The 21,473-nt window shown below is 39.5% G+C and overlaps 1 protein-coding gene across 2 annotated transcripts in view; it reads left to right on the plus strand.

Moving 5' to 3' along the window:
* Positions 1–21,473, plus strand: part of arhgap42a (Rho GTPase activating protein 42a) — a 315,211-nt gene that overhangs the window by 281,446 nt on the left and 12,292 nt on the right. For both annotated transcript variants that reach the window (XM_067986387.1, XM_067986388.1), the window contains 5 exons: positions 3,557–3,707; positions 5,932–6,324; positions 6,412–6,574; positions 8,419–8,481; positions 10,921–11,000. In XM_067986387.1, the coding sequence (XP_067842488.1) occupies positions 3,557–3,707; positions 5,932–6,324; positions 6,412–6,574; positions 8,419–8,481; positions 10,921–11,000 (850 nt within the window). The remainder of the gene's footprint in view (positions 1–3,556; positions 3,708–5,931; positions 6,325–6,411; positions 6,575–8,418; positions 8,482–10,920; positions 11,001–21,473) is intronic.

A 21,473-nucleotide genomic window follows, 5' to 3' on the forward strand; every position in this document is an offset into this window, starting at 1 on the left:
CCAGACTGATGGAATGCCAACTTCCTCTTGCTGCTGGAATTTGCCAAGTTCTAATCCACTTGTTAATAGTCATGGTTTCACAGCAGTAATCTATCTACAGTTTGGCACTGTTGACTTCTTACTGAGTATGTATGTAAGAATGGCTGGTATGGGAGATAGAAAAAAAAATCAGATTTGCATAATAGGAATGCTCTTCTGGTGTTGAGGATGAAACGCGTTGTTTGGGCAGAGCAGCTAGAGCTTTATTCAGTATCTAGCATGACATTTTTAGTAATGACAAAAGCATCTTGAATACCATTTGTGACAAAAAATCAACATTGCTAATTCCTAATTCGTATATTTTAAGGTTGGTTTAAAACACTCTCTCTCAAAAAAAATTGTAAGAATCAAAGATGCATTTCAGAACATTAGGCCAATAATCTGTTGAGGGCTTTAAACTAAAAAAAAAAGTATGGGGGAGGGTTCAGGTGAGAGGAAATTTAGAAATCTAAAGAGAAAAATCAAGACATTAGAAAAGTGTAGCGATTTGGGTAAAGATAAGCAGAGTGTGACAGGAAGAGACAGAGAGTTTAATAGTGCATCAGTGAATAAGGTCAATTCAGGGACAAATGGTAAAAAGTTAAAATTAAAAGTGCTTTATCTGAATGCACGAATCATTCGTAACAAGATAAACAAATTAAGGGCACAAATAGAGATAAATGGGTTTGATCTAATAGCCGTCACGGAGACGTGGTTGCAAGGTGACCAAAGTTGGGAACTAAATATTCCAGGGTACTTGATGTTTTGAAAAGGAGGGGGTGTAGCCCTGATAATAAAGAATGACATAAGGACAGCAGTGTATAAGGATCTTGGCTCGGAAGATCAGGAAGTAGAATCAGTATGGGTGGAGATAAGAAATAACAAGGGGGAGAAAGCACTGGTGGGAGTCGTCCATAGCCCCCGAACAATAGCTACACTGTTGGACAGAATATTAATCAAGAAATAATAGGAGCTTGTAACAGAGGTAATGCAATAATTGTGGGGGACTTTAATCTTCATTTAGATTGGATAACTCAAATTGGCAAAGGTAGTTTAGAGGACGAGTTTATGGAATGCATTCGAGACAGTTTCCTAGAACAATACATTGTGGAACCAACCAGGGAACAGGCTATTTTAGATCTTGTCTTATGTAATGAGACAGGGTTAATTATTAACCTCAAGGTGAGGGATCCTCTGGGGAAGAGTGATCATAATATGATAGAATTTCAAATTGAGTTCAAGAGTGACGTACTTAAGTCCGAAACTAGAGTCTTAAACTTAAACAAAGCCAATTATATAGGTATGAGGGGCGAGTTGGCTATGGTTGATTGGGAAATTAGATTAAAAGATATGACAGTAGATAAGTAATGGCAAACTTTTAAAGAAATATTTCATAATTCTCAACGAACATACATTCCATTGAGAAATGAAAACTCCATGGGAAAAGTGATCCTTCTGTCGCTAACTAAAGAAGTTAAGGATAGTATTAGATTAAAAGAGGCTTATAATGTTGCCGAGAGTAGTAGTAAGCCTGAGGATTGGGAGAGTTTTAGAAACCAGCAAAGGATGACCAAAAAATTAATAAAGAGGGAGAAAATGGAATATGAGAATAAACTAGTAAGAAAAATAAAAACAAATTGTAAGAGCTTCTACATGTATGTAAAAAGGAAGAGAGTAGTGAAAGTAAACGTGAGTCCCTTAGAGGCTGAGACAGGAGAAATTTTAATGGGGAATACGAAAATAGCAGAGATGTTAATCAAATATTTTGTATCTGTCTTCACAATAGAAGACACAAAAAGCATACCAGAAATAGTGGGGAACCAAGGGTCTAATGAGAGTGAGGAACTTAATGTAATTAATATTAATAAAGAAAAAGTACTGGAGAAATTATGCGGACTAAAAGCCAACAAATCCCCTGGACTTGATGGGCTATATCCTAGGGTTCTAAAAGAGATGGCTGTAGAGATATTGGATGCATTAAGTGATCTTCGAAAATTCCCTAGATTCTAGAATGGTCCCAGTGGATTGGAAGATAGAAAATGTAACACCGCTATTCAAGAAAGGAGGGAGAGAGAAAACAGGGAACCACAGGCCAGTTAGCCTGACATCAGTTGTCTGGAAAATGCTGGAATCCATTATTAAGGAAGTGGTTACAGGGCACTTAGAAAATCATATGATTAGGCAGGGTCAACATGGTTTTATTAAAGGGAAATCGTGTTTGTCAAATCTATTAGTTTTTTGAGGATGTAACTAGCAGGATGGACAAGGGGGAACCAGTGGATGTAGTATATTTGGATTTTCAAAAGGCATTCGATAAGGTGCCACACAAAAGGTTGTTACACAAGATAAGGGCTCATGGTGTTCGGGGTAATATATTAGCATGGACAGAGGATTGGTTAACGGATAGAAAACAGAGAGTAGGAATAAACGGGTTATTTTCAGGTCGGCAGGCTGTTACTAGTGAAGTGCCGCAAGGGTCAGTGCTTGGGCCTTGGCTATTTACAATCTATATCAATGACATAGATGAAAGAACCGAGTGTAATGTACCCAAGTTTGCTGACGATACAAAACTAAGTAAGCTGTGAGGAAGACACAGAGTCTGCAAAGGGATGTCGACAGGTTAAGTGAGTGGGCAAGAAGGGTGCAAATGCAGTATAGTGTGGGGAAATGTGAGGTTACTCACTTTGATAGAAAGAATAGAAAAGCAGAATATTTTTTAAATGGTGAGAAACTATTAAATGTTGGTGTTCAGAGCGATTTGGGTGCCCTTGCCCACGAAACACAAAGTTAACGTGCAGGTACAGCAAGCAATTAGGATGGCAAATGGCCTTTATTGCAAGGAGGTTGGAGTACAAGAGTAAGGAAGTCTTGCTGCAGTTGTACAGGGCTTTGGTGAGACCACACCTGGAGTACTGTGTACAGTTTTGGTCTCCTTACCTAAGGAAGGATATACTTGCCTTAGAGGCTTCACTGGATTGATTCCTGGGATGAGCGGGTTGTCCTAATGAGGAGAGATTGAGAAGAATGGACCTATATTCACTGGAAGAATGAGATGATCTCATTGAAACGTATAAAATTCTTAGAAGGCTTGACAGGGTAGATGCGGAGAGGCTGTTTCTCCTGGCTGGAGAGTCTAGAACTAGGGGGCATAGACTCAGGATAAGGGGTGGACGATTTAGGACTGAGATGAAGACAAATTTCTTCACTGAGTGTAGTGAATCTTTGGAATTCTCTACCCCAGAGGGCTGTGGATGCTCAGTCGTTGAGTATATTCAAGACAGATCGATAGATTTTTGGACTCAAAGGGAATCTAGGGATATGAGGATCGAGTGGGAAAGTGGAGTTGAGGTCGAAAATCATCCATGATCATATTAAATGGCAGAGCAGGCTCGAAGGGCCGTATGGCGGCCTGCTGCGCTTTTTTCTTTTGTTCTTATGAGTGCCATGTTGGCAGCTTATTTTCTATTTCAATTACATTTACTGGTTATAGTATTTTATAATTTTCCACCAACTAATGTTTTATTTCTCTCATTCATAGATATTCAATACTCCACCAGACCCAAATGTTCCTCTTCCTCAACCTGAGCAGAGGTCTGGATCTAGACGAAGCAAGGCAACTTGTCTCTCCACAGGCCCAAGAAGACCCAGAGGCATCTATAGCCCAACATTGTGCCTGGCAGATGCAGACAGTAAGCACAACATACATATAAACTCTTAAAGAGCTATATTGATTTTTATTATAAAACCTGCTCCATATGGATTCTGTTGCTGAAAACTGTAAATTACAAACTCAAAACTTTTCTGAATTTCTACATTTGAAAGATTGTTGGAAGAGGTTGATGTTGGTATGGTAAGCAATAGAAACCAGCTCTTCAAGATAATTCACCATTTTTGCCCCCCCTCAAGGTTATTTCCCTCTTCCTTTAGATGCATGCACATAATGCACCATTGTCCAACGTAGACCATTCTAGCAAGAAAATGATCTGCGTGGGCTGGATTGACAGAGGCTAGGAACTGTGTAAGGATTTATGACCATACATCTTCATCCTGCTACTCAGTGATGCAGTATATTGGTACACTAAAGCATTGTGCCACCAGGCTGCCTCTTCAACAGATCTTTAGTGAGTGTTTGACTGCACAGATATTTAATTGGCCTTTGGCTTCTATATATTAAAAACAGAAATCAATGGTCAATTGAAAAAGCTTGAAAGAAAGATGCATTTATATGATGCCTTATCACTTTCTCAGAAATCTCTCAAAGCACTTCATATATAATGAGTTACTTTAAAGTGTAGTGACTGTTGTTATCGGGGAAATGTAGCAGCCATTTTGCACACATCAAGATCTTTCAAACTGCAATCAGATGAATCTCTCTCAATGGTATTGATTGAGGGAGGAATGTGAGTCAGGACATTAGGAGTACTGTCTGTTCTTTGAATAGTACCATGGGATCTTTAACATCCACCTGAACTATCAGAAGACACAAATGGATATTGCTTTTTTGTCTCATCTGAAGGCTTCAATACACAAATAAATGTGTGTCTATCTGGTGACTTGGTGCTGTGGAAAGTTTCATAAAAAAATGAAATCCTAAAAGATATGTGCTTTATATTGTTATGTAAAGCACTTTGATATACTTCTGCAAAATGTGATGAGATGTTATATAAATGAATTTTTCTTCTTTTGACATCAGACAAGCCTATAAAATGGGTTATCTTGAACAAAAAGAGTGTTACCCCTACCTCAAGAGCATCAAATGTACCATATCCGTTAGTAGAAATATGCCTCAGAGAGGCTTGAGCTATCCTGGCAGCTATATAAATTTGAGCCATTTGCTGGCAAACAACTTTCCCCAATAAATTTGTCATCCATTCATATTCATGTTACAATCATTAGTTCCTGCTGAATTCCTTTAGGGAGTACTGGGATAACAAGGAAAGATACACCCCAAATTTGTGCTATTTGGGTGCTAACTTTGTCCAAAGAGAGTTTCTAGGGAGGTGCTAAGAAGGCACTTAACCCCGATATTCTGTCTCTTTCCCCTTCTAAATCAGAAAACCACACAGGGTTATTTGTGTCAGTATGATCCTCAGCTGTCTGAGTACGTCAGGCAAAGTAGACAGACATAGATGTGTGGAGCAGAGCTAGCCAGCACTAGTGAAGAAAGCTTTATTGATGACCCTTCCCACACCAAAGTTCAGAGTTTAATGGCAGCGCACAAAGTGCTTGGAGAAAATCTGCTAAGAATTTGTTGCTTTTATCTAGGTTAGAACAAGTACAATCTCTAAACCTACTCCATCAATTGGAGTACGCTAATCCAGTAATTATTATTTTTACATACAAAATTACAGTTTGGTGTCCGGAAACATTTGACTTTTTCACTGTACAAATTATTTCAATGTTGAATCTAGGTTAGAATAAATGTCTTCCACAATTAACAACATCCAGCTTTTAGCTGGTGGCAATAATGTCTTGTTGCTATCTGTCAGTACATTTTTATTTTGCTTTTCCAAATGGCTATTGCCTACAGTAGGTACAGTAGGTTCCATGAGAATATTTGTACTACTGAAAGACTATGAATTGATGCACATTTATTGTTGTATTGATGCCAATCAAAGTATTACGCAATAGGCGTAAGTGTGAATTTTACCTGAACATTTTTGACAATGTGAAAAGTGATATGCCCTCTTCACTAGTTTAAGTAATTTGTATGGGGAGCATTTCCAATTCTTAAAATTAAAGGTATGACAAACTTCTTCAAAATACTTAGAAGAGATTTATGTGTCTCATAGTGTTGATTATATATTTGCAAGTAGAAGTCACATATGTCAGTAGTATTCATATTTTTGCATTTTCTGGGATGACATTTATCATACTGTACATACTCTCACACTTGTCTTTCATTTTTTTCAGGTGACACTTTCAGCAGCAGCCCAGACAGTACACCAATGGGAAGCATAGAGTCTCTGTCCTCTCATTCATCAGAACTAAACAGCTCCACTAAAACCAGTTCCTCTCAACACCATTTGCAAAGGGAGATAGGAGATAATGGATTACCATGGGTGTCAGCACCTGCCTCATTGCCTGGACAAAAGGGCACGCTCGTCTGGACCACTAGCCCAGAATCAAGCTCCAGTGAAGATACCGTTAAAACAGATGGTCAGTCAGATTCTCAGAGTCTGTTGTCTGTTACTAATGCAGGAAACACATCTCAGCCATTAAGTCTGTGCAGTGAAGGACCCCATAAATATACTGGGCTTAAAAGATCAATAACTACTTCCCTAACATCTCTCCCTACAACAGATGGTAGGTTCATAGGTAGATTTTTACTGATTAAAATTGATAATTGCAAATTAGAAATGACATTAAGGGCTTTTGCTAAATTCTTTCCAGGCACAAATAAGAGAACTTTTAGCAGTTCTGTTCAGAATCTTTCTTCAATGGATTTAAAAGATACACCTAAAATTGCATCCAACCCAGCACTTCCTCCAAAGATGGTTGTTAGGCGAAGACTAGACTCCTCTGCAATCAATGGTTATCAGAAACCTGGATCAGTGTAAGTACTATTGATGCGAAAGATCCTTTGCAGCAACAGCTAACTTGACTAGTGCAAAGAATCAGTACTGATGCACACTTTATGCCTTAATTATACCACACATTTGGTGTTGGTGCAGTGAGCTTTCTTGCACCATACTGCAGTACAATGTTTCTGATGTAGTTTGGTGTCATTAACAAAATTGCTTGGAAAAGATTAATGGATCTGACACCACTTATGCTATACATCAGTTGCAATGTTACTTCAAATTATTAATGTTAGAAATGTCGCCAACATTTGAAGGCTGGTGAGCAAAGTTGCATTTTTAATTTGCATGCATGAAGCTCTCTTCCTGAAACTATGAACTGGCAGTATAAATATGGTCATTCCTTCCAGTACTCTCAGGAATGCTCCAGGTGCTGCACTACTTGATGCAAAATAGAGTAATTTGGTATTGGGTTCATACCATTGTAATTTCAGTAAAATATTATTCAGTTAACAACAGAAGTGCTTTTAACTTTTAAAAAAAAATATAATTATTGTAATTCCTTAATTTATTTACAGCCAGTATCTACTCTGAAAAAGTGATCAGGATCAGAACTGACATGTGTTCCAAGCTCAAATTGATCTGAATTTGTCAAGTCAGCTTGGCTTATTTGGTATCATTGTCACCTCTGAATCAGAAGTTTGTAGGTTTGAACCCTACACTAAGACTTGAGCACAGAATTAGGTTGATTCTACCTCCCTCACCCAAAACCACCAAAAACAACAGGTCATCTATCTCATTTGCTGTTTGTGGAATCTTGCTGGGCACAGATTGGCTGTCACGTTTACCTATGTAACAACAATAATTACACTTCAAAAAGCAATTAATTGATTATGAAGAAATTTTGGACATCCTGAAGACATGAAACGCCACTAAATAAATACAACTTTTATATTTATTTGTTCGGTAAACAATTCACTAATTTATTACAATTTAGTTGTTTTGGGTCTGTATTATTTTTTTAAAAGTACCCAAATACAGAGGAACAAATTGCCCCTCTACATCCTATTTTGTGCATTCCATGGAAGTGTACTCTCTGAAATGGTAGGTGACACATTATTCTGAAAGTGACTGGCAAAGCAGTACTCATTTGGCACCTCTTGAACTGACAAGAACATGTAAAATAACCAGATACTGGCCTCAATCTTCCAAAACCAGCTGAATGAACATTTGTCCAAAATAAAATTAAGAAAAAATCATGTACCACAGAGGATAAAAATTTTTAACATTTATGCTGCTACTTGGATTTTTTTTTGTTAAAGATTTTGCTTGCATTTGGAGAATATGACCACTTAAAATCCCAGTGCCATGGATAGCTGCTGTTCACTACTGCTGTTACTGAAAAGGAAGATGCTGAGGGAGAACATAAAGTTTATTTGACTATTCAAACAACACAGCTAATACCCAATTTGAGATGCTGAATATAATAGATTTTTAGTGCAATGGTGTTTGATTACAGTAGTAAGAATTTCCTAATGATTGTGAAGTGTATGTCCTTGTGGAGGGGGAGAGTGAAGACCGAAAACAGCAGGTCTCCATATAAAGACATAATAGGTGTATTTTTTTTAAAAAGAGTGATAGGGAATTACAGAAAATACTCTTCTGCCCAAGCTTTTCTTTCTTCCGATTATTCTGTTTATTAGACTGTAATGAATGTTATTGGTCCTCATATTTTAATGAACATTTCTACTTTCAATAGTTTATATGGACTTTAATACATTAACATAAAAAGGGTGAATTCAGATTAACTTAATGATATCAAAAGAACATCCTTTCCAAATATCTTGATCTTGTTAAAATAATTTCCCCCCCTCCCCAGGGTTGCATCCAGAGCTCAGTTGTTTGAAAATATTGGTACTCCTAAACAAAATTCCTCCAAACGGTAAGAACCTAACTTTGTGTTCTAAGTCCTTATTTCTATCACGTTTGTTAACATTTGTACTTTGAACCAGAGAATTAAGTTATTGCTGCTATTTACCATAAGAATTTTGAAGCAGTAAATGGTTCCCATGAGTATCCAAGTATCATCCCTGTGAAGAATTAAAGATCTGTAGGTGTCATTCTCTCAAAAGTTCTAATGGAGTAATTGAGATTCTCTTTCTTGCATATTGGATGTCATAACCTGCCAAAAATGTATTTTATGACTATAGTCAATCATGTAGCTCCTTATTCAAATTCTTTTAGGTATAAAAACTTGGTGCATTTCTAAGGAGGTCTGAGGCCATGCTCCATTGGAAAAGTTTGAATTTAAAATTGAAGTTGATGCTTTCTAGTGAAGTTTTAAGTATTTTTATACTTCACAATTAATAGATCTTTAATCTTAAAGAAAGGAAAAACTCAAGGGACACTTGGTATTTCACCAGACCAACCATATCATTACCTCAACAGTCATTATTCATAGAGGCACTCTACCCCTCTGGACCCAGTAGATAGAAACACTATAATTCATACAAATCCCCACCCTTTAATAAAGATATTCTCATCCTCCAATCTCCCAGTTTATACTAACACTTTTTTCTCTCCACTGTCACCACCAACCCACCCCCCCCCCCAATTCAACCTGACACTCATCTCCCCCTACAACCAAGTTCAAGCTGATACTCTACTTCTATCCTCCATTCAAGCTAGCACTGTTGTTCTCTTCTGCGCCACCCCCATTCAAGCTGGCACTATTTTCTCCCTCCAGTCCTGTCATTTCAAGCTGGAAGTTTTTCTTCTTTCTTCCACCCCCCCCCCCCCCCCCCCCCCCAGTTCATGCTGGCATTAACTTATCTCGCTCCCGGTTAATGCTGGCACTCTCCTTCCCCACTCCATTTGAATTGATACCAGAACTCTCCTTCCCAACTCCTTTTCATTTAATACTGTCACTCCCCAACCCTGAAGCACTGCATGGAGCTTCTGCTCCCTTCCTTCTGTCCTTCATTGCCTTCAGTCTACCCCATCCTTCTCCTCTTCTCTTCCCTTTGTCAGCCACATCTTCACCCTTTTAAGGGCCTTGACCTCGCTCCATCAGAGTAGGGTGCTGCTGATTTTCCACTAAGCAATTAGGACACATGCTTTTGATAGACCTCTACAGGTGCAGGCTGTCTATGCTAACTATTTAAATGTTCTCATCCTTCAGTTTGGGGCACAGTGGCAACTGGAAGTCCTGCCCTGCTGCACTTCCAGCAACAGAGCAGGGACCTTGGAATTTGAGACCCTCTGTGTGGAAAAAGGACTAACATCATCTACCAACTGACTCTTAGGTTACACTATAGCCAGTCAATTGATAGGACCTGAGCGAAAAAAAAGTGTTTGATCCAATATATAATGTTTTTTCATTGCTGACAACTGACAGAACCATATTTTGCTAAATAAGTAAACTGACAGAAAACCAATTTTACAGAGAAAGTGACAAATCACCACTCCGAGATGGATATACCAAATCTTGTTGGAGCAAAATCCTGAAATTCAGTAGCAAAATGACAGCATTTTAATTTGAAGCTCACCTTTGCTTGCAGCTTGCTTATGTGACATGGCCAACTCACAACTAGGGTTTGCCCAATGTTGATAAGCTCTGCATTTCATCTCCGTGATATTAGGATTTATGTTTGCAGCTGATGCAGAGGTGAATACCATATTATTTATATAATAGTGTATAATACTGTCAACATAGGGAAAGGGTTAATGTTATTTTTGATCCAAGTGAGGCTAATTAAATATAATTAAGAACAAAGCCACTTAAAAAAATAATCAGGGCCTTTGTAACAGTTTGCATTTGGAACACTCGAGACCACATATAGTATTAATCATAAAATAATCAACTGACTGTTTTCAGGAAGCTCCCATGGCCCCATGATTTGTGGCATTTGAGGCACATGCAAGAGGTAATAAAGCATCACCATCAGTTTAAATGAGGAGTTGCAGTATTTGGAGGATATCACTGATCATCCAGCCTCCCATGTTCATTAGGAACAGTGAAACAATCATGTTTCCAACTCAAAGCTTCACTAACAGCCTGTGCATAGAAGATGCATACAAACCCACTGGTGAGATAGGAGCCAGATCATAATTGCAGTTAACAAATTGGCATTTGAACAATGCAAATTTGTAAAAAGAAATTGTGACATTATGCCATGGATGGTGTTTTTTTTAAAAACTTGTAACCATAGGATGTTCAGGAAGGTTAAAAATAGTTACAATGTTGGTTGTGTATTGTATGGTAAAATTTACTTCTCAAATAGCTATCTTGTTAAGAGTGTAATATAAGGAAATTATGTACTTACTAGTAATTGTACTGCAAGTGCTTTATGATTAATGTTGTTACTATTTTTTGAAACAGCCAAGCCAAAGCTATGTATGCTTGTAAAGCAGAGCACAGCCACGAGCTATCTTTCCCACAGGGGGCAGTGTTCACTAATGGTGAGTTCTAAGATTATTTATAATAGAATTCTTGTTTTAAAATCCAAATCAAAATATTAGTTGAAGTGCTGTATCATTAGCCGTTCAATTACGAAATCGTTGTTAGATGGTGCTTGTATCTATTTGGAAGACACAGGTTATATTTTCAAATGCATGTTATATATTCAGATTTATAAATTGTTCCTTACTCATTTAACCTCCACATAGAATTAAGAATTGTATTATCTCATTAGGGTTGGGGCTGAAGTAACTGAGTTGGAATTTCATCTTTTTAAGCTATCTTGACCACGTGTCCTTCTCTGTTGTATGCCAGGTCTTGTTCTAGGTCAATCTTTTATTGTCACTGTCAGTTTTCTCTGTTGCCCTGCACATTGGAAAAAGTACATTTTTAGCATTTATTGGTGGCTTAGTTCCATTTGCTTCGTCTATTTTTTTGTTATGCACTGAAAATAATCTAGAAGTAAAGGTTTGCAAGTTTATCAACTTCTGGAGAAGTTTTGTAAATACAAAGTTATCAGTGCTATTTTACCCCAGCAGATGCTTACTGCATTCCTGCATTGATTCACCAACTCAGTTGGTTCAATCTTCGTTAACTGCTCTTTGACTTCCGGTCAATGCCATCTTCCAGTTCAAACTCCTGGCTGTAACCTTTCCAGTAGCTGATGTATGAAACCTGTTTCTGCTGTCTTTTATTTTCATAATGACTTTTCAAAGTGTAAACCCTGTTCTAAATTCTACAGAAGAACATGCCACAGCCATTTCAATCAATGTAATGCTGTGCTGAGTGAAAGTATATCCAAGCTTAATTCCTCCATCCATAACAAAACCTTGTTCTGCACTGAAAGATATTAAAAGCTCTAGGTCAGATAGGGAAACTAATATAAGCTCCCAGCCAGTGATCTAAAAAGGATTTTCTGGTCAATCAGCATTTTGTACCAGTTTGCATGGCGTTGGTGTTTTCCAGCATTGTTCGGCGATCAGTCCAGTGTTGGCTCCATTGTGCTAGTGATCAAAGTGCCTTCAACCTTCAGCTTAAAATAGACAACTTGGGTTCTGCTCAAATGTTGTTCCAGGTAGGTACCAACCCAGGCATAACAGGAGGAAGAGATGCCTAACCACTACGTAGTTGCATCAAAAGTATCAGCCTCTATCTACTACTTGAAGAGCAAGACATTGACTGAAATTTTTTTTGAGGAAGTCTTTCAGTGCTGTGTCCTCATCTATTACAGGGACAGCAAAACCCATGACTTTGTTTGCATTAACTTATAGTCCCCAAAACCACAGGTATTCCGGTTGATCTAGGTCCTCAGAGTCTTGAATTCTTTTATCTAAGAGCAGTTCAAGATGGTTACCCTCCCTCAGATTATTCAGGTGGCTCCATGTAATTGATCTCAAAAATCAAGATACACGTATGGAATTTCAGTTTGAGGGATATATATGATCATCACAAAACAGAAAGACAGAACTGGTATTTAAAAAGCTCTTTTCGTGTCCATGGGGCATTCAAAGTGCTTTACCAACCAATGGGTTACTTTTGAAATGCTGTCACATTTCAAAGGTGGCAGCAAATTTGTGCACTGTGAGGCACAACAAACAATAAGTGGATGAATTACAAGATTTTTAGTTAGTGTTGGTGAGCAAAGAATGTTCCCTCCTCGTCTTTGAATAGTGCCTGGGATCTTTAACATCCATGGGTTTAACATCTTATCCAAAAGAGAGCACACCTGACAAGCAGCATTCCCTCAGCACCCAAATCTATTTTGGGTCTTGACCCACAGCCTTCTGTGAAGTGAGTGCTACCAACTGAGCCACTTACTGCTGTTCAGTATAACTTTGGCATCCAGGATGTTTAACTTGTGCTCATCAGTGGAGGCAGCTTTCATGCAATGCAGAAGCCACACCTATCCTTACGTGAATTACTGGTTAGTGAGAACACTTTTTTGTGCATCAGCTCCAATAGGTGGAAACACTGGACTTGATCAGCTGGTGAAAACCCAACTCCAATTGGCTCTATGTTGGTTGAACGGAACCAACCCATCAATATCTTGTGCAGGCAAAATCTTCTGATTCAGATGAACAGTCAATTCTGAAACAAGTGATCCCTATGGATTCCAACAAATGGTTTGGCTATTTAGAAGGGCAGAATTTTCAACAAATTGGTGGAAATCTTGCTGCACCCAGGAAGACTCCCTCCTTGAAGATAAACAAGACAGAAGAGAAATGCTTTGTCCATTGTTGCTGAGACTATAGTTATAATTACACAGAATGGAACATGCTGGCAATCCTACATATTTGAATATGCTGCTTTCTCCACATTTGCTTAGATCCCATGTTGATGTTGGTAAGAGTAGCTGTTGGGAATACCTTTCCCCATTCAGTTTGGGAAACGCATTTAGAAGGCATACATTTTGTTCTTTGGGTTGCCCCCTCTTAGGATTGAAATTAGTTCTGAGCAAACTTATGTGAGAACCCTTTGAACCTAGTGTTTTGTAGGTTTAAGTCTCTTTCACTTAAAATAGTTACGCTGCTGTCCTTTGTTTTGGCATGAAAGGTTTGGGGGCTCTGTGTCTGGTGGTAGATTCACAGACCGTTCGCAACTTTGGCGTCCTATTTGACCCTGAGACGAGCTTCCAACCACATGTCTGCTCCATCACCAAGACGACCGCCTACTTCCACCTCCGTAACATCGCCCAGCTCCACCCCTGCCTCTGCTCATCTGCTGCTGAAACCCTCATTCATGCCTTTGTTATCTCTAGACTTGACTATTCCAATGCTCCCCTGGCCAGCTTCCCATCTTCCACCCTCCATAAACTTGAGCTCACTCAAAACTCTGCTGCCCGTACCCTAATTCGCACCAAGTCCCGTTCTCCCATCATCCCTGTACTCGCTGACCTTCATTGGCTCCCAGTCCGGTAGAGCCTCGGTTTTAAAATCCTTGTTTTCGAATTCCTCCATGGCCTTGTCCCTCCCTATCTCTGTAACCTCCTCCAGCCCTACAACCCTCCGAGATCTCTGCTCCTCCAATTCTTGCCTCTTGCACAGCCCTGATTTTAACCGCTCCACCATTGGCGACCATGTCTTCAGCTGACTAGGCCCTAAGCTCTGGAATTCCTTCCCTAAACCTCTCCGTCTCTCTACCTCTTTCTCCTCCTTTTAAGATGCTCCTTAAAACTTGCCTCTTTGGTCAAGCTTTTGGTCACCTGTCCTAATATCTCCTATGTGGCTCGGTGTCAAGTTTTGTTTGATCACACTCCTGTGCAGCACCTTGGGACATTTTACTACGTTAAAGGCACTGTATAAATGCAAGTTGTTGTAGATTCATTTTACCAAAATTGGGATGCAGGCAGTGCAGTATTGTCAAAGAGTGTACTTGAATTTCACTTGTCTCATGAAATCATGCTGCTGAGGTTTTGTTTGGCACCTCAAGTTTCTTCACCTGAAAAGAATTCTCCCTTAGAGGCTAATGGCTTTTTACCAAACTGGTGCAAAAGATACTCAACATTTTTTTTTCATTTTGAAAGATGATTATGGGTAAATCTATTTCTTAGCAAATTGGGTGGTGGAATATGCCTCTAAGCTATTTACTGGCAGGAGGAGATTCACCACGGACAGTGAGCTTGCTCCATTCGTGCAGTGCTCTCATTACTAACAGTACATATAGGATACTTCTCAAAGCTAATTGCAAGGAGCTGCCAGAAGCAATTTGAAAGCTTTCATTAAGCATTATTGTTTACCTTGATGGCTCAAGATGGCTGAAAGTAATGTTTGTCACTGCTGCACTAGCAGTTTCTACACTAACAGTAAGTGAAGGTGAAATTAATAAGAAAGACTAGCAGTCTTTGTTATTCTTTGAAGATCAATCTCCACATAGAGTATCTACTTGGCTTATCCCTTTTTTCATTTTGAAAGATGCTTATTTACCATGTATGTTTACCATGTATATCCATGTCTTGCTGTAATTTTGTGGTTTTCCTGCCCCTTGTTATGGAACTAAGCATAAAGTTCAACAAAGGCTTTATATATGGCAGAGTGACAGTAATTCATTTGATCCCTTGTGCAGGTGCAACAGTTTCCCTGGGTTATTTTCCTCCTCCCTTAAGAAATAACACTAACTTATTTTAGTATCTTCCTCTTGTTGCATTATACAGGGGAAATCAAGACCAAGTGCAATGTTCAAGTCAAGTAGGATTAGAGGGTGAGGAAATAATTGGACCCAGGAGAGGGTGGGAGGAGAGGAGGGGGGGGGGGGGAAGAAGAGGATGCGGACAGGTGGGAGAGGAGTAGCATATGGACAGGAGATAGGGAGGTTGAAGGGGATGAGGATGGTGGGAGCAAAGACAGGATTGTGAAGGCAATGATAAAGAGAAACTTGATACAGAATGTTGATGTTGGAGGGAGGTAGATTAAATACTTATGTGAATAAAACCAAAATTGAAGCTTGTGAAGAGGTGTAGAATAAGAAAGCGGCAAAGAAAAATGGGGAGTGCGGGCCATAATAAAATCTTGAGGTGAGAATACGGAAGGGGGGATGTTTACAAATATATGAGGACATGAAAGCATACAGGAGAAAAAAATTAGTGAAGTTATTAGAGAGCTGGAGTGGAGCGATGCTAGTGGAAGTGGGGCCCACAGAAGTTATAAACATTTGCTAAGTTGATCTCCCATGACGTTGTATAGGGGGAGTCTTGACCAGTGCAGTATTCACACCATGCTTGATCTGAAGGCAGAGGATAATTGGATGATGGAGGGAAGCATTGGAGGTGAATGGGGAGGAGAAGGCAAGCAGGACCGCAGCAGGAGGAGGAAGCGGCTGAGTAGAGGGAGGATGTGCAATCGGGAAAGGGGAGGGGGAAGGGTAAAGGAGAGAGAGGGAAGGCGATGCGGGGAGGAATGGGGAAAGGTCAGGGAGGGGGAGGCTGGAGGAAAGGAAAGGAGGAATTGGAAGGATGATGAGTGAAGGAGATGGCAAAGGGGAAAGGAGAGAGTAGATCAAGAGGGTGGGAGAATGGGGGTGGGGGGAGCAAAGGCAGGGAAACTGCCTCCAGTGAAACGTCTCCAGTGAAATGGGGGTAACCTCCCCCCTCCCTCCATCAGGCCCAGATTTTCCAAGAGAGAGAGTCGTCCTTCCCTTCCTCAGGCTTGCATTCACTCTCAGCGGTGAGGCTGGGATACTCTGTCATTGAGGGAAGAGAGGAAATCAGGGAACTGGGTGCTCATCGTGTCGAAAACTGAATGACCTATTATATACAATGCATTAACTCGAAATACTTATTTTCAGACAAGTAAGAATTTAATTAAAAGAAGCTTGTATACAAGGGAAGAGTGCTCTAAAACAATGGTCAGAACAACCTCTTCACTGAACATAGGGAAACAGTTCACATTTATACAGTTTAATTAGTAATGTCTGTCTATCATAGAATATGGGCGTACATGTACATTCTTTATTAGTTCAAGTGGTTAGTCAATCAAAGTAGGGAACCCACCCTCTGGTTCCTCATGACTGCCTCGTGATTCTTTTAACATTGTCTGGGAAAGCATGTTTCCTTAGTAACAGTTTTTCTTATCAGTGGGTCTGTACCTAGTCTCAAGGCTATATGGTCATTCATTTCTGTTAGTCAGACAGTTATCTCATAAGCAGACAATAGCTCTTCTGTGTGTCTTTGGTGAGAACTAAAACATAAGCTTTCTATTATATTCAGCTGGTCAGCTAACATGGTCAACTTATCCATCATGCATTTCTTCTTTTATTTAAGGGTATTAGGAAATTAATATGGTCAGCTTTATGGTTTAGGTGTATTAGAAAGTTAATTTGGTCAGGCATTTCTTTATGGTTTTCCACATTCCCCCCTTTTGTCCTATATATATATAAAAGGACAATACTCTAATAGAGCATTATTCCACCCAGACGTTCAAACTCCTCCTGCACCTCATCCTGTGTCACCCCTACTTGCACCATCAAATTTGTGGGCGCTATATGTGTACCCAGATTGGACATCATAACACAGCAGCATTTGACAAAGCAATAGGCTATAAGAATTATAACAACAAATATGACTAGTCCCTGAACTAGAGAAGTCCCAATAGAACCCAGCTATCCTGTTGCCCAGCCCCAAAGAGTGAATGAAGGGGGCTGCTTGAATTTCTCAACTTCCCTTTGAATGTGATCGGCCAAATTAGTAATATTCTCTGAACTATCAGGTATGTAGGTACAACATTCAGATCCAATTAGTGTGCATGTTCCTCCTTTCTCTGCCAATAGGTAATCAAGGGCCATACGGTTTTGTAAGGTGACCGTACGAATGGCTATAATTTCTGCGCTTATTTCCTTTAAGGCTTCTGCCCTATTATTAGCAACTATTTCCCAGATTTTGGCTAATTTAATAATTTCTCTGGTGGCCATGCTCACTCCCCACCTAGGGAAAGCAATGGCCCAGAATCGGTCAGCCTCAGTAATTACCCTCTTTACTCGTTGCTCAGTAGGATATTGAGGCAGGGATGATGAGTGTCGGACATATGGGATCACATATCCCAAGTAACATGATCCTGTCCATTTTTGAGGCAACCATGGGTATGCCTTGTGGCCACAAATAAAGTATGCAGTAATTGCAGGGGAATTCTTTACGTTTATTCTATCTATGTAAATTTGGCCACCTGTGCAAGGCTTCCATCTGATGGTATTACTGATGCTGGTTTCTGTCATATTTATATACTGAGTGCAATTACTCCATCCCATTACATCACCCCCTACTGAATTCTTACTCAAACATATTGCTCCATTAGTTCTTGGTGTATTTGTAAGGATTAGAAAAGGAGGTTTATGGGTCCGATCGTAATTAGGTTGGTACCACCCCCGAAATTTGGTTTCACATTTTGTTGTGATTGTGTACTCCTTCCATTGCTTTCTCACAAATATTGTCTTACTTGTTCTCGCACTCATCCAGCCACTATCTCGCATTCTGTTCCCATTAATTTCAATTTGATTTATTACCCACTCCGCTATTTCTTGGCAAGTTAGGGGGCTGGTCTGAGTGGAATGCCTCCCTTGGATTGAATTGGGATATGTGAGCACACCCAGCAACTAGAGATACCCTGATGCTTTGCATACATATATGACATGTATAAAAAAAGTATTGACATGCAGTTCCCTTGAAACACGATTGAGTCCACTTGCAGCATGGGTTGTAGCAGGTTTTATGCCAGTTCCCACCCATACGATCAGGCATGCCGAGCCAATTATTCTCATGTGATTTAAAAGTTTAGGACATGCCATGCTGCAACAGTCTCTTATAACAGTTTAATTAATCATTCAGTTTTTTTTTCTGGTACGCCACCGCCAGGGTCCTTGTATGGGGATTTATGGGTTAATTAATCAACTACTAGGCCTGACCTTTGAACTCTAGATTGGGACCCACCCCTTTTTTCCCTTAATCCAAATTTTTATCCCTATAATATCCTGTTAGATGCTGTACCTCATCTTAACCAGGTTCCCTTCGTGTTGGCCACCAGTCCGGGTGGAAGAGAGGCAGAGCATCTGATAATCCTATCAAACTATGATTGTCTTCCCTTTTACATGCACCTTACCCCAGCGGGTGCTACTCCCAGTACCATTAAGATGTTTTCTTAGTTGAAATCACAGAGACAATGGGGACATTCTCACCCAGGCTCTGTTTTACTATCTTTGCCAAACCCTTCATCCTCTGCTTACATTTATTACATGCCATGAAAACCAAGAATCATATTGCAACAAACTGCACTACGACTAATACATGTGAAATTAATCTAATCTGAGGATGAATCTGTATATTCAGTCCCCAATTCCAGAGGTCATCTCACCAAGTGGTGACTTTAATTTGGTCAATGTCATGCTTAATATTTTTATTGTCCTGTTGTAGGTTATAATAAACCTTCTGGGAGAGGCGTATCTCCATTCGCAATGCTTCCAAGTATTTAGGCAACAGGGGTGTCAGATACCCAAATGTGTCCTGATATTCTTTTAAGTCCTTTTTGATATCCTCAGAAACTTGTAAGGTGGTGAGGTTATGCCTGTGTATCTCTACCAGTTCCTCGGGTCCAATCCGAACCAGGACTTCAGGAATGAAGCAGAACTCTGGACTTAAAATATCACAAGTTAGATTGGCATATTCAAATTAGTTGTAACACAGTATTCGCCCTCTCCGGCATATGCTACTTGAGTGGGTTTTAGATCCGCCCCTAGGGCCTCCATGGTACAGTTAATATCCTGATTGGTACCGGTATTGTTAAACCCACACTGTGCTTCTGGGCTGTGTCCAACACTATGTGGACATACAGTGACAGCACGTCTAGTAACACATCCCTCTAATTTTGTTCCAGCCAATCAGCTTAAATCTATGTCCTCTAGTTCTTGAACCCTCTGCTAGGGGAAACAGGTACTTCCTGTCTACTTTATCTGGGCCCCTCATAATTTTGTAATTTTGTATCCATCGTGTGGATATCTTCTAAGTATTGTTTCTCTCAATTTCATTGTTAACTGATGGGAACCTAACCCTGAATTTTGGAAATCCAAATTACTATGTCCCTCTTTACTTTAATTTCAGTCCTTCTGATTGGTACCAGTGTTTCCTGGCTGTTTCATTAATTAGTCGGTTTCTCTATGGACCATGTGTCAGTGCCTTGTTTAAAAGGATTTCTCACTCACCTGGACCACATTAACCATTTCATGTTGTGCTGTTGTCAAGTAACTGAGCCTGTCTGAGACTCATTCTTCAGTGTATCTTCTTCATGTATTTCCGCATACTAGCAACATATCATAGGTAGTGTTCTTGGATATTAACTTTCTGCTGGCCAGTCTCTCTTTCCTCATGGTATTTCCGAACGTGTTTTCCATGGCACACATCATATGTCCAGTAGGATTCAGTCCTGTAAAAGCAACTGGTTTGTTTAAAGAGTGGTTCCACTAGCTCACCAGGCCATAGGCCTTTGTAATCATGTTCTTCATCCTAGCCTCCGTTTCAGATGATGGCAACATACATTTGTATCTTTTATGTCCACTGTAGCCATTCTTAGGTTTTCAGGTTATCTTATCAAAAAGATCAGGGGTGTCTAGAGTGCTTATCTCCCCCTGCGTGGTACCGATGTCAGGGTAGTGGCCAGGCTATTGAATGTAGCTTTCTCATTGTTCATTATAGGCAAGGACACAAATATCTCCACGAGAAAGCTATCACTTTACTATTCTCAACTACACTTTCCTGACTTTCACTAGATTGTATATTTATGCCAGATTGATATTTTTTTTTGGTAAATCATGCCCAGTTCCATGACTTTAGAGAAATTCCCATTTGGTGTAATTTCTCTGTTTCTTTACTTTAATTCTCAATCACTTCCTCTCATCCAATTTTACATAACCCATTATATTACCTATCATGAGCCCTGGAGGAACGTTACTGTCCGATACAATATTTACAGTCAGGTCCAATATCCCAAAATTTGTTTATTTTACGTAATTTCTTCTTGAACTGCTTTTCATTTCCCAAAATATCCCACTACATTGTGCCCGAGTCCCTTCTATCATTTCACAATTATCCCAACTTGAGAGCAGTATTGTTGGACTGACAGGACTTGTCAATGTAAAATTTTCTTCCCTCTCAAAAAGAATTCTTCCTTGATGCACAGCATTCAATAGGAACCATTTAGACTGGACTTCTTTTATTTTAAAATATAATTTGATTATCCCCTTAAATTACAAGTAAATTTTTCTTTCTCGAGTGCTTGAATAGCAACTCATATAAATTTTTCTTATCAATTCCAATTTCAGAAACAAATTATGTCCAGGCTTTGTGGTTTTATAGTGGAGATGAAGTGCTCATAATTACTTTTGGATGTAACTCCCATATCTTCCCACCTCGAGCACTCTGTTTCAGAAGACAATAAATGGGTTAAAACATAACAAATCAAAATGTTTTCAAAAGAAGAGAATCAGGTTGATATCACCACGTTGTGACATTTGGTATCTGCTGATGTCTGCAGCTAAAGTCTTAAATCTTTAACACCACTGGATCGTTTCCTGCACCAAATTTCTCCAGCAAAGGTTGCACTGTAACTTTGTAAAGCCATTTTATGTCAAAGAACTACTCTTGGTAATCCTGCACCATCAACACTCACGTGGTCCCAAAAAACCAGGGTCACCTGTTTTAAAAGAAACACAGAAAATCCATTGCGGCTCTTCTTGAGAGCCCAAGGGTTTAATTTGTCAAATCATCATTTATTATTTATTTTGTCCAAAGGAATAATCCCTTTACCTGAAACAAATCCAGAAAACAAAACAGGAGAGAGAAATTGCCTAGACCCTCTCTCTCTCTGGAGCTCGCAACCTGTCTGAAATAAACACTGTCTCTCCCACATACAGATGTACGTAGGACTGCAGACTGGAATTTCCAACTCCAAGTCCTAATCTGTGTTTTCAAGATGTAACCACATTAAGAAAAATGTTTTGTG

Source organism: Heptranchias perlo, chromosome 6 (assembly GCF_035084215.1).
Source record: "Heptranchias perlo isolate sHepPer1 chromosome 6, sHepPer1.hap1, whole genome shotgun sequence".
Lineage (NCBI taxonomy): Eukaryota > Metazoa > Chordata > Chondrichthyes > Hexanchiformes > Hexanchidae > Heptranchias > Heptranchias perlo.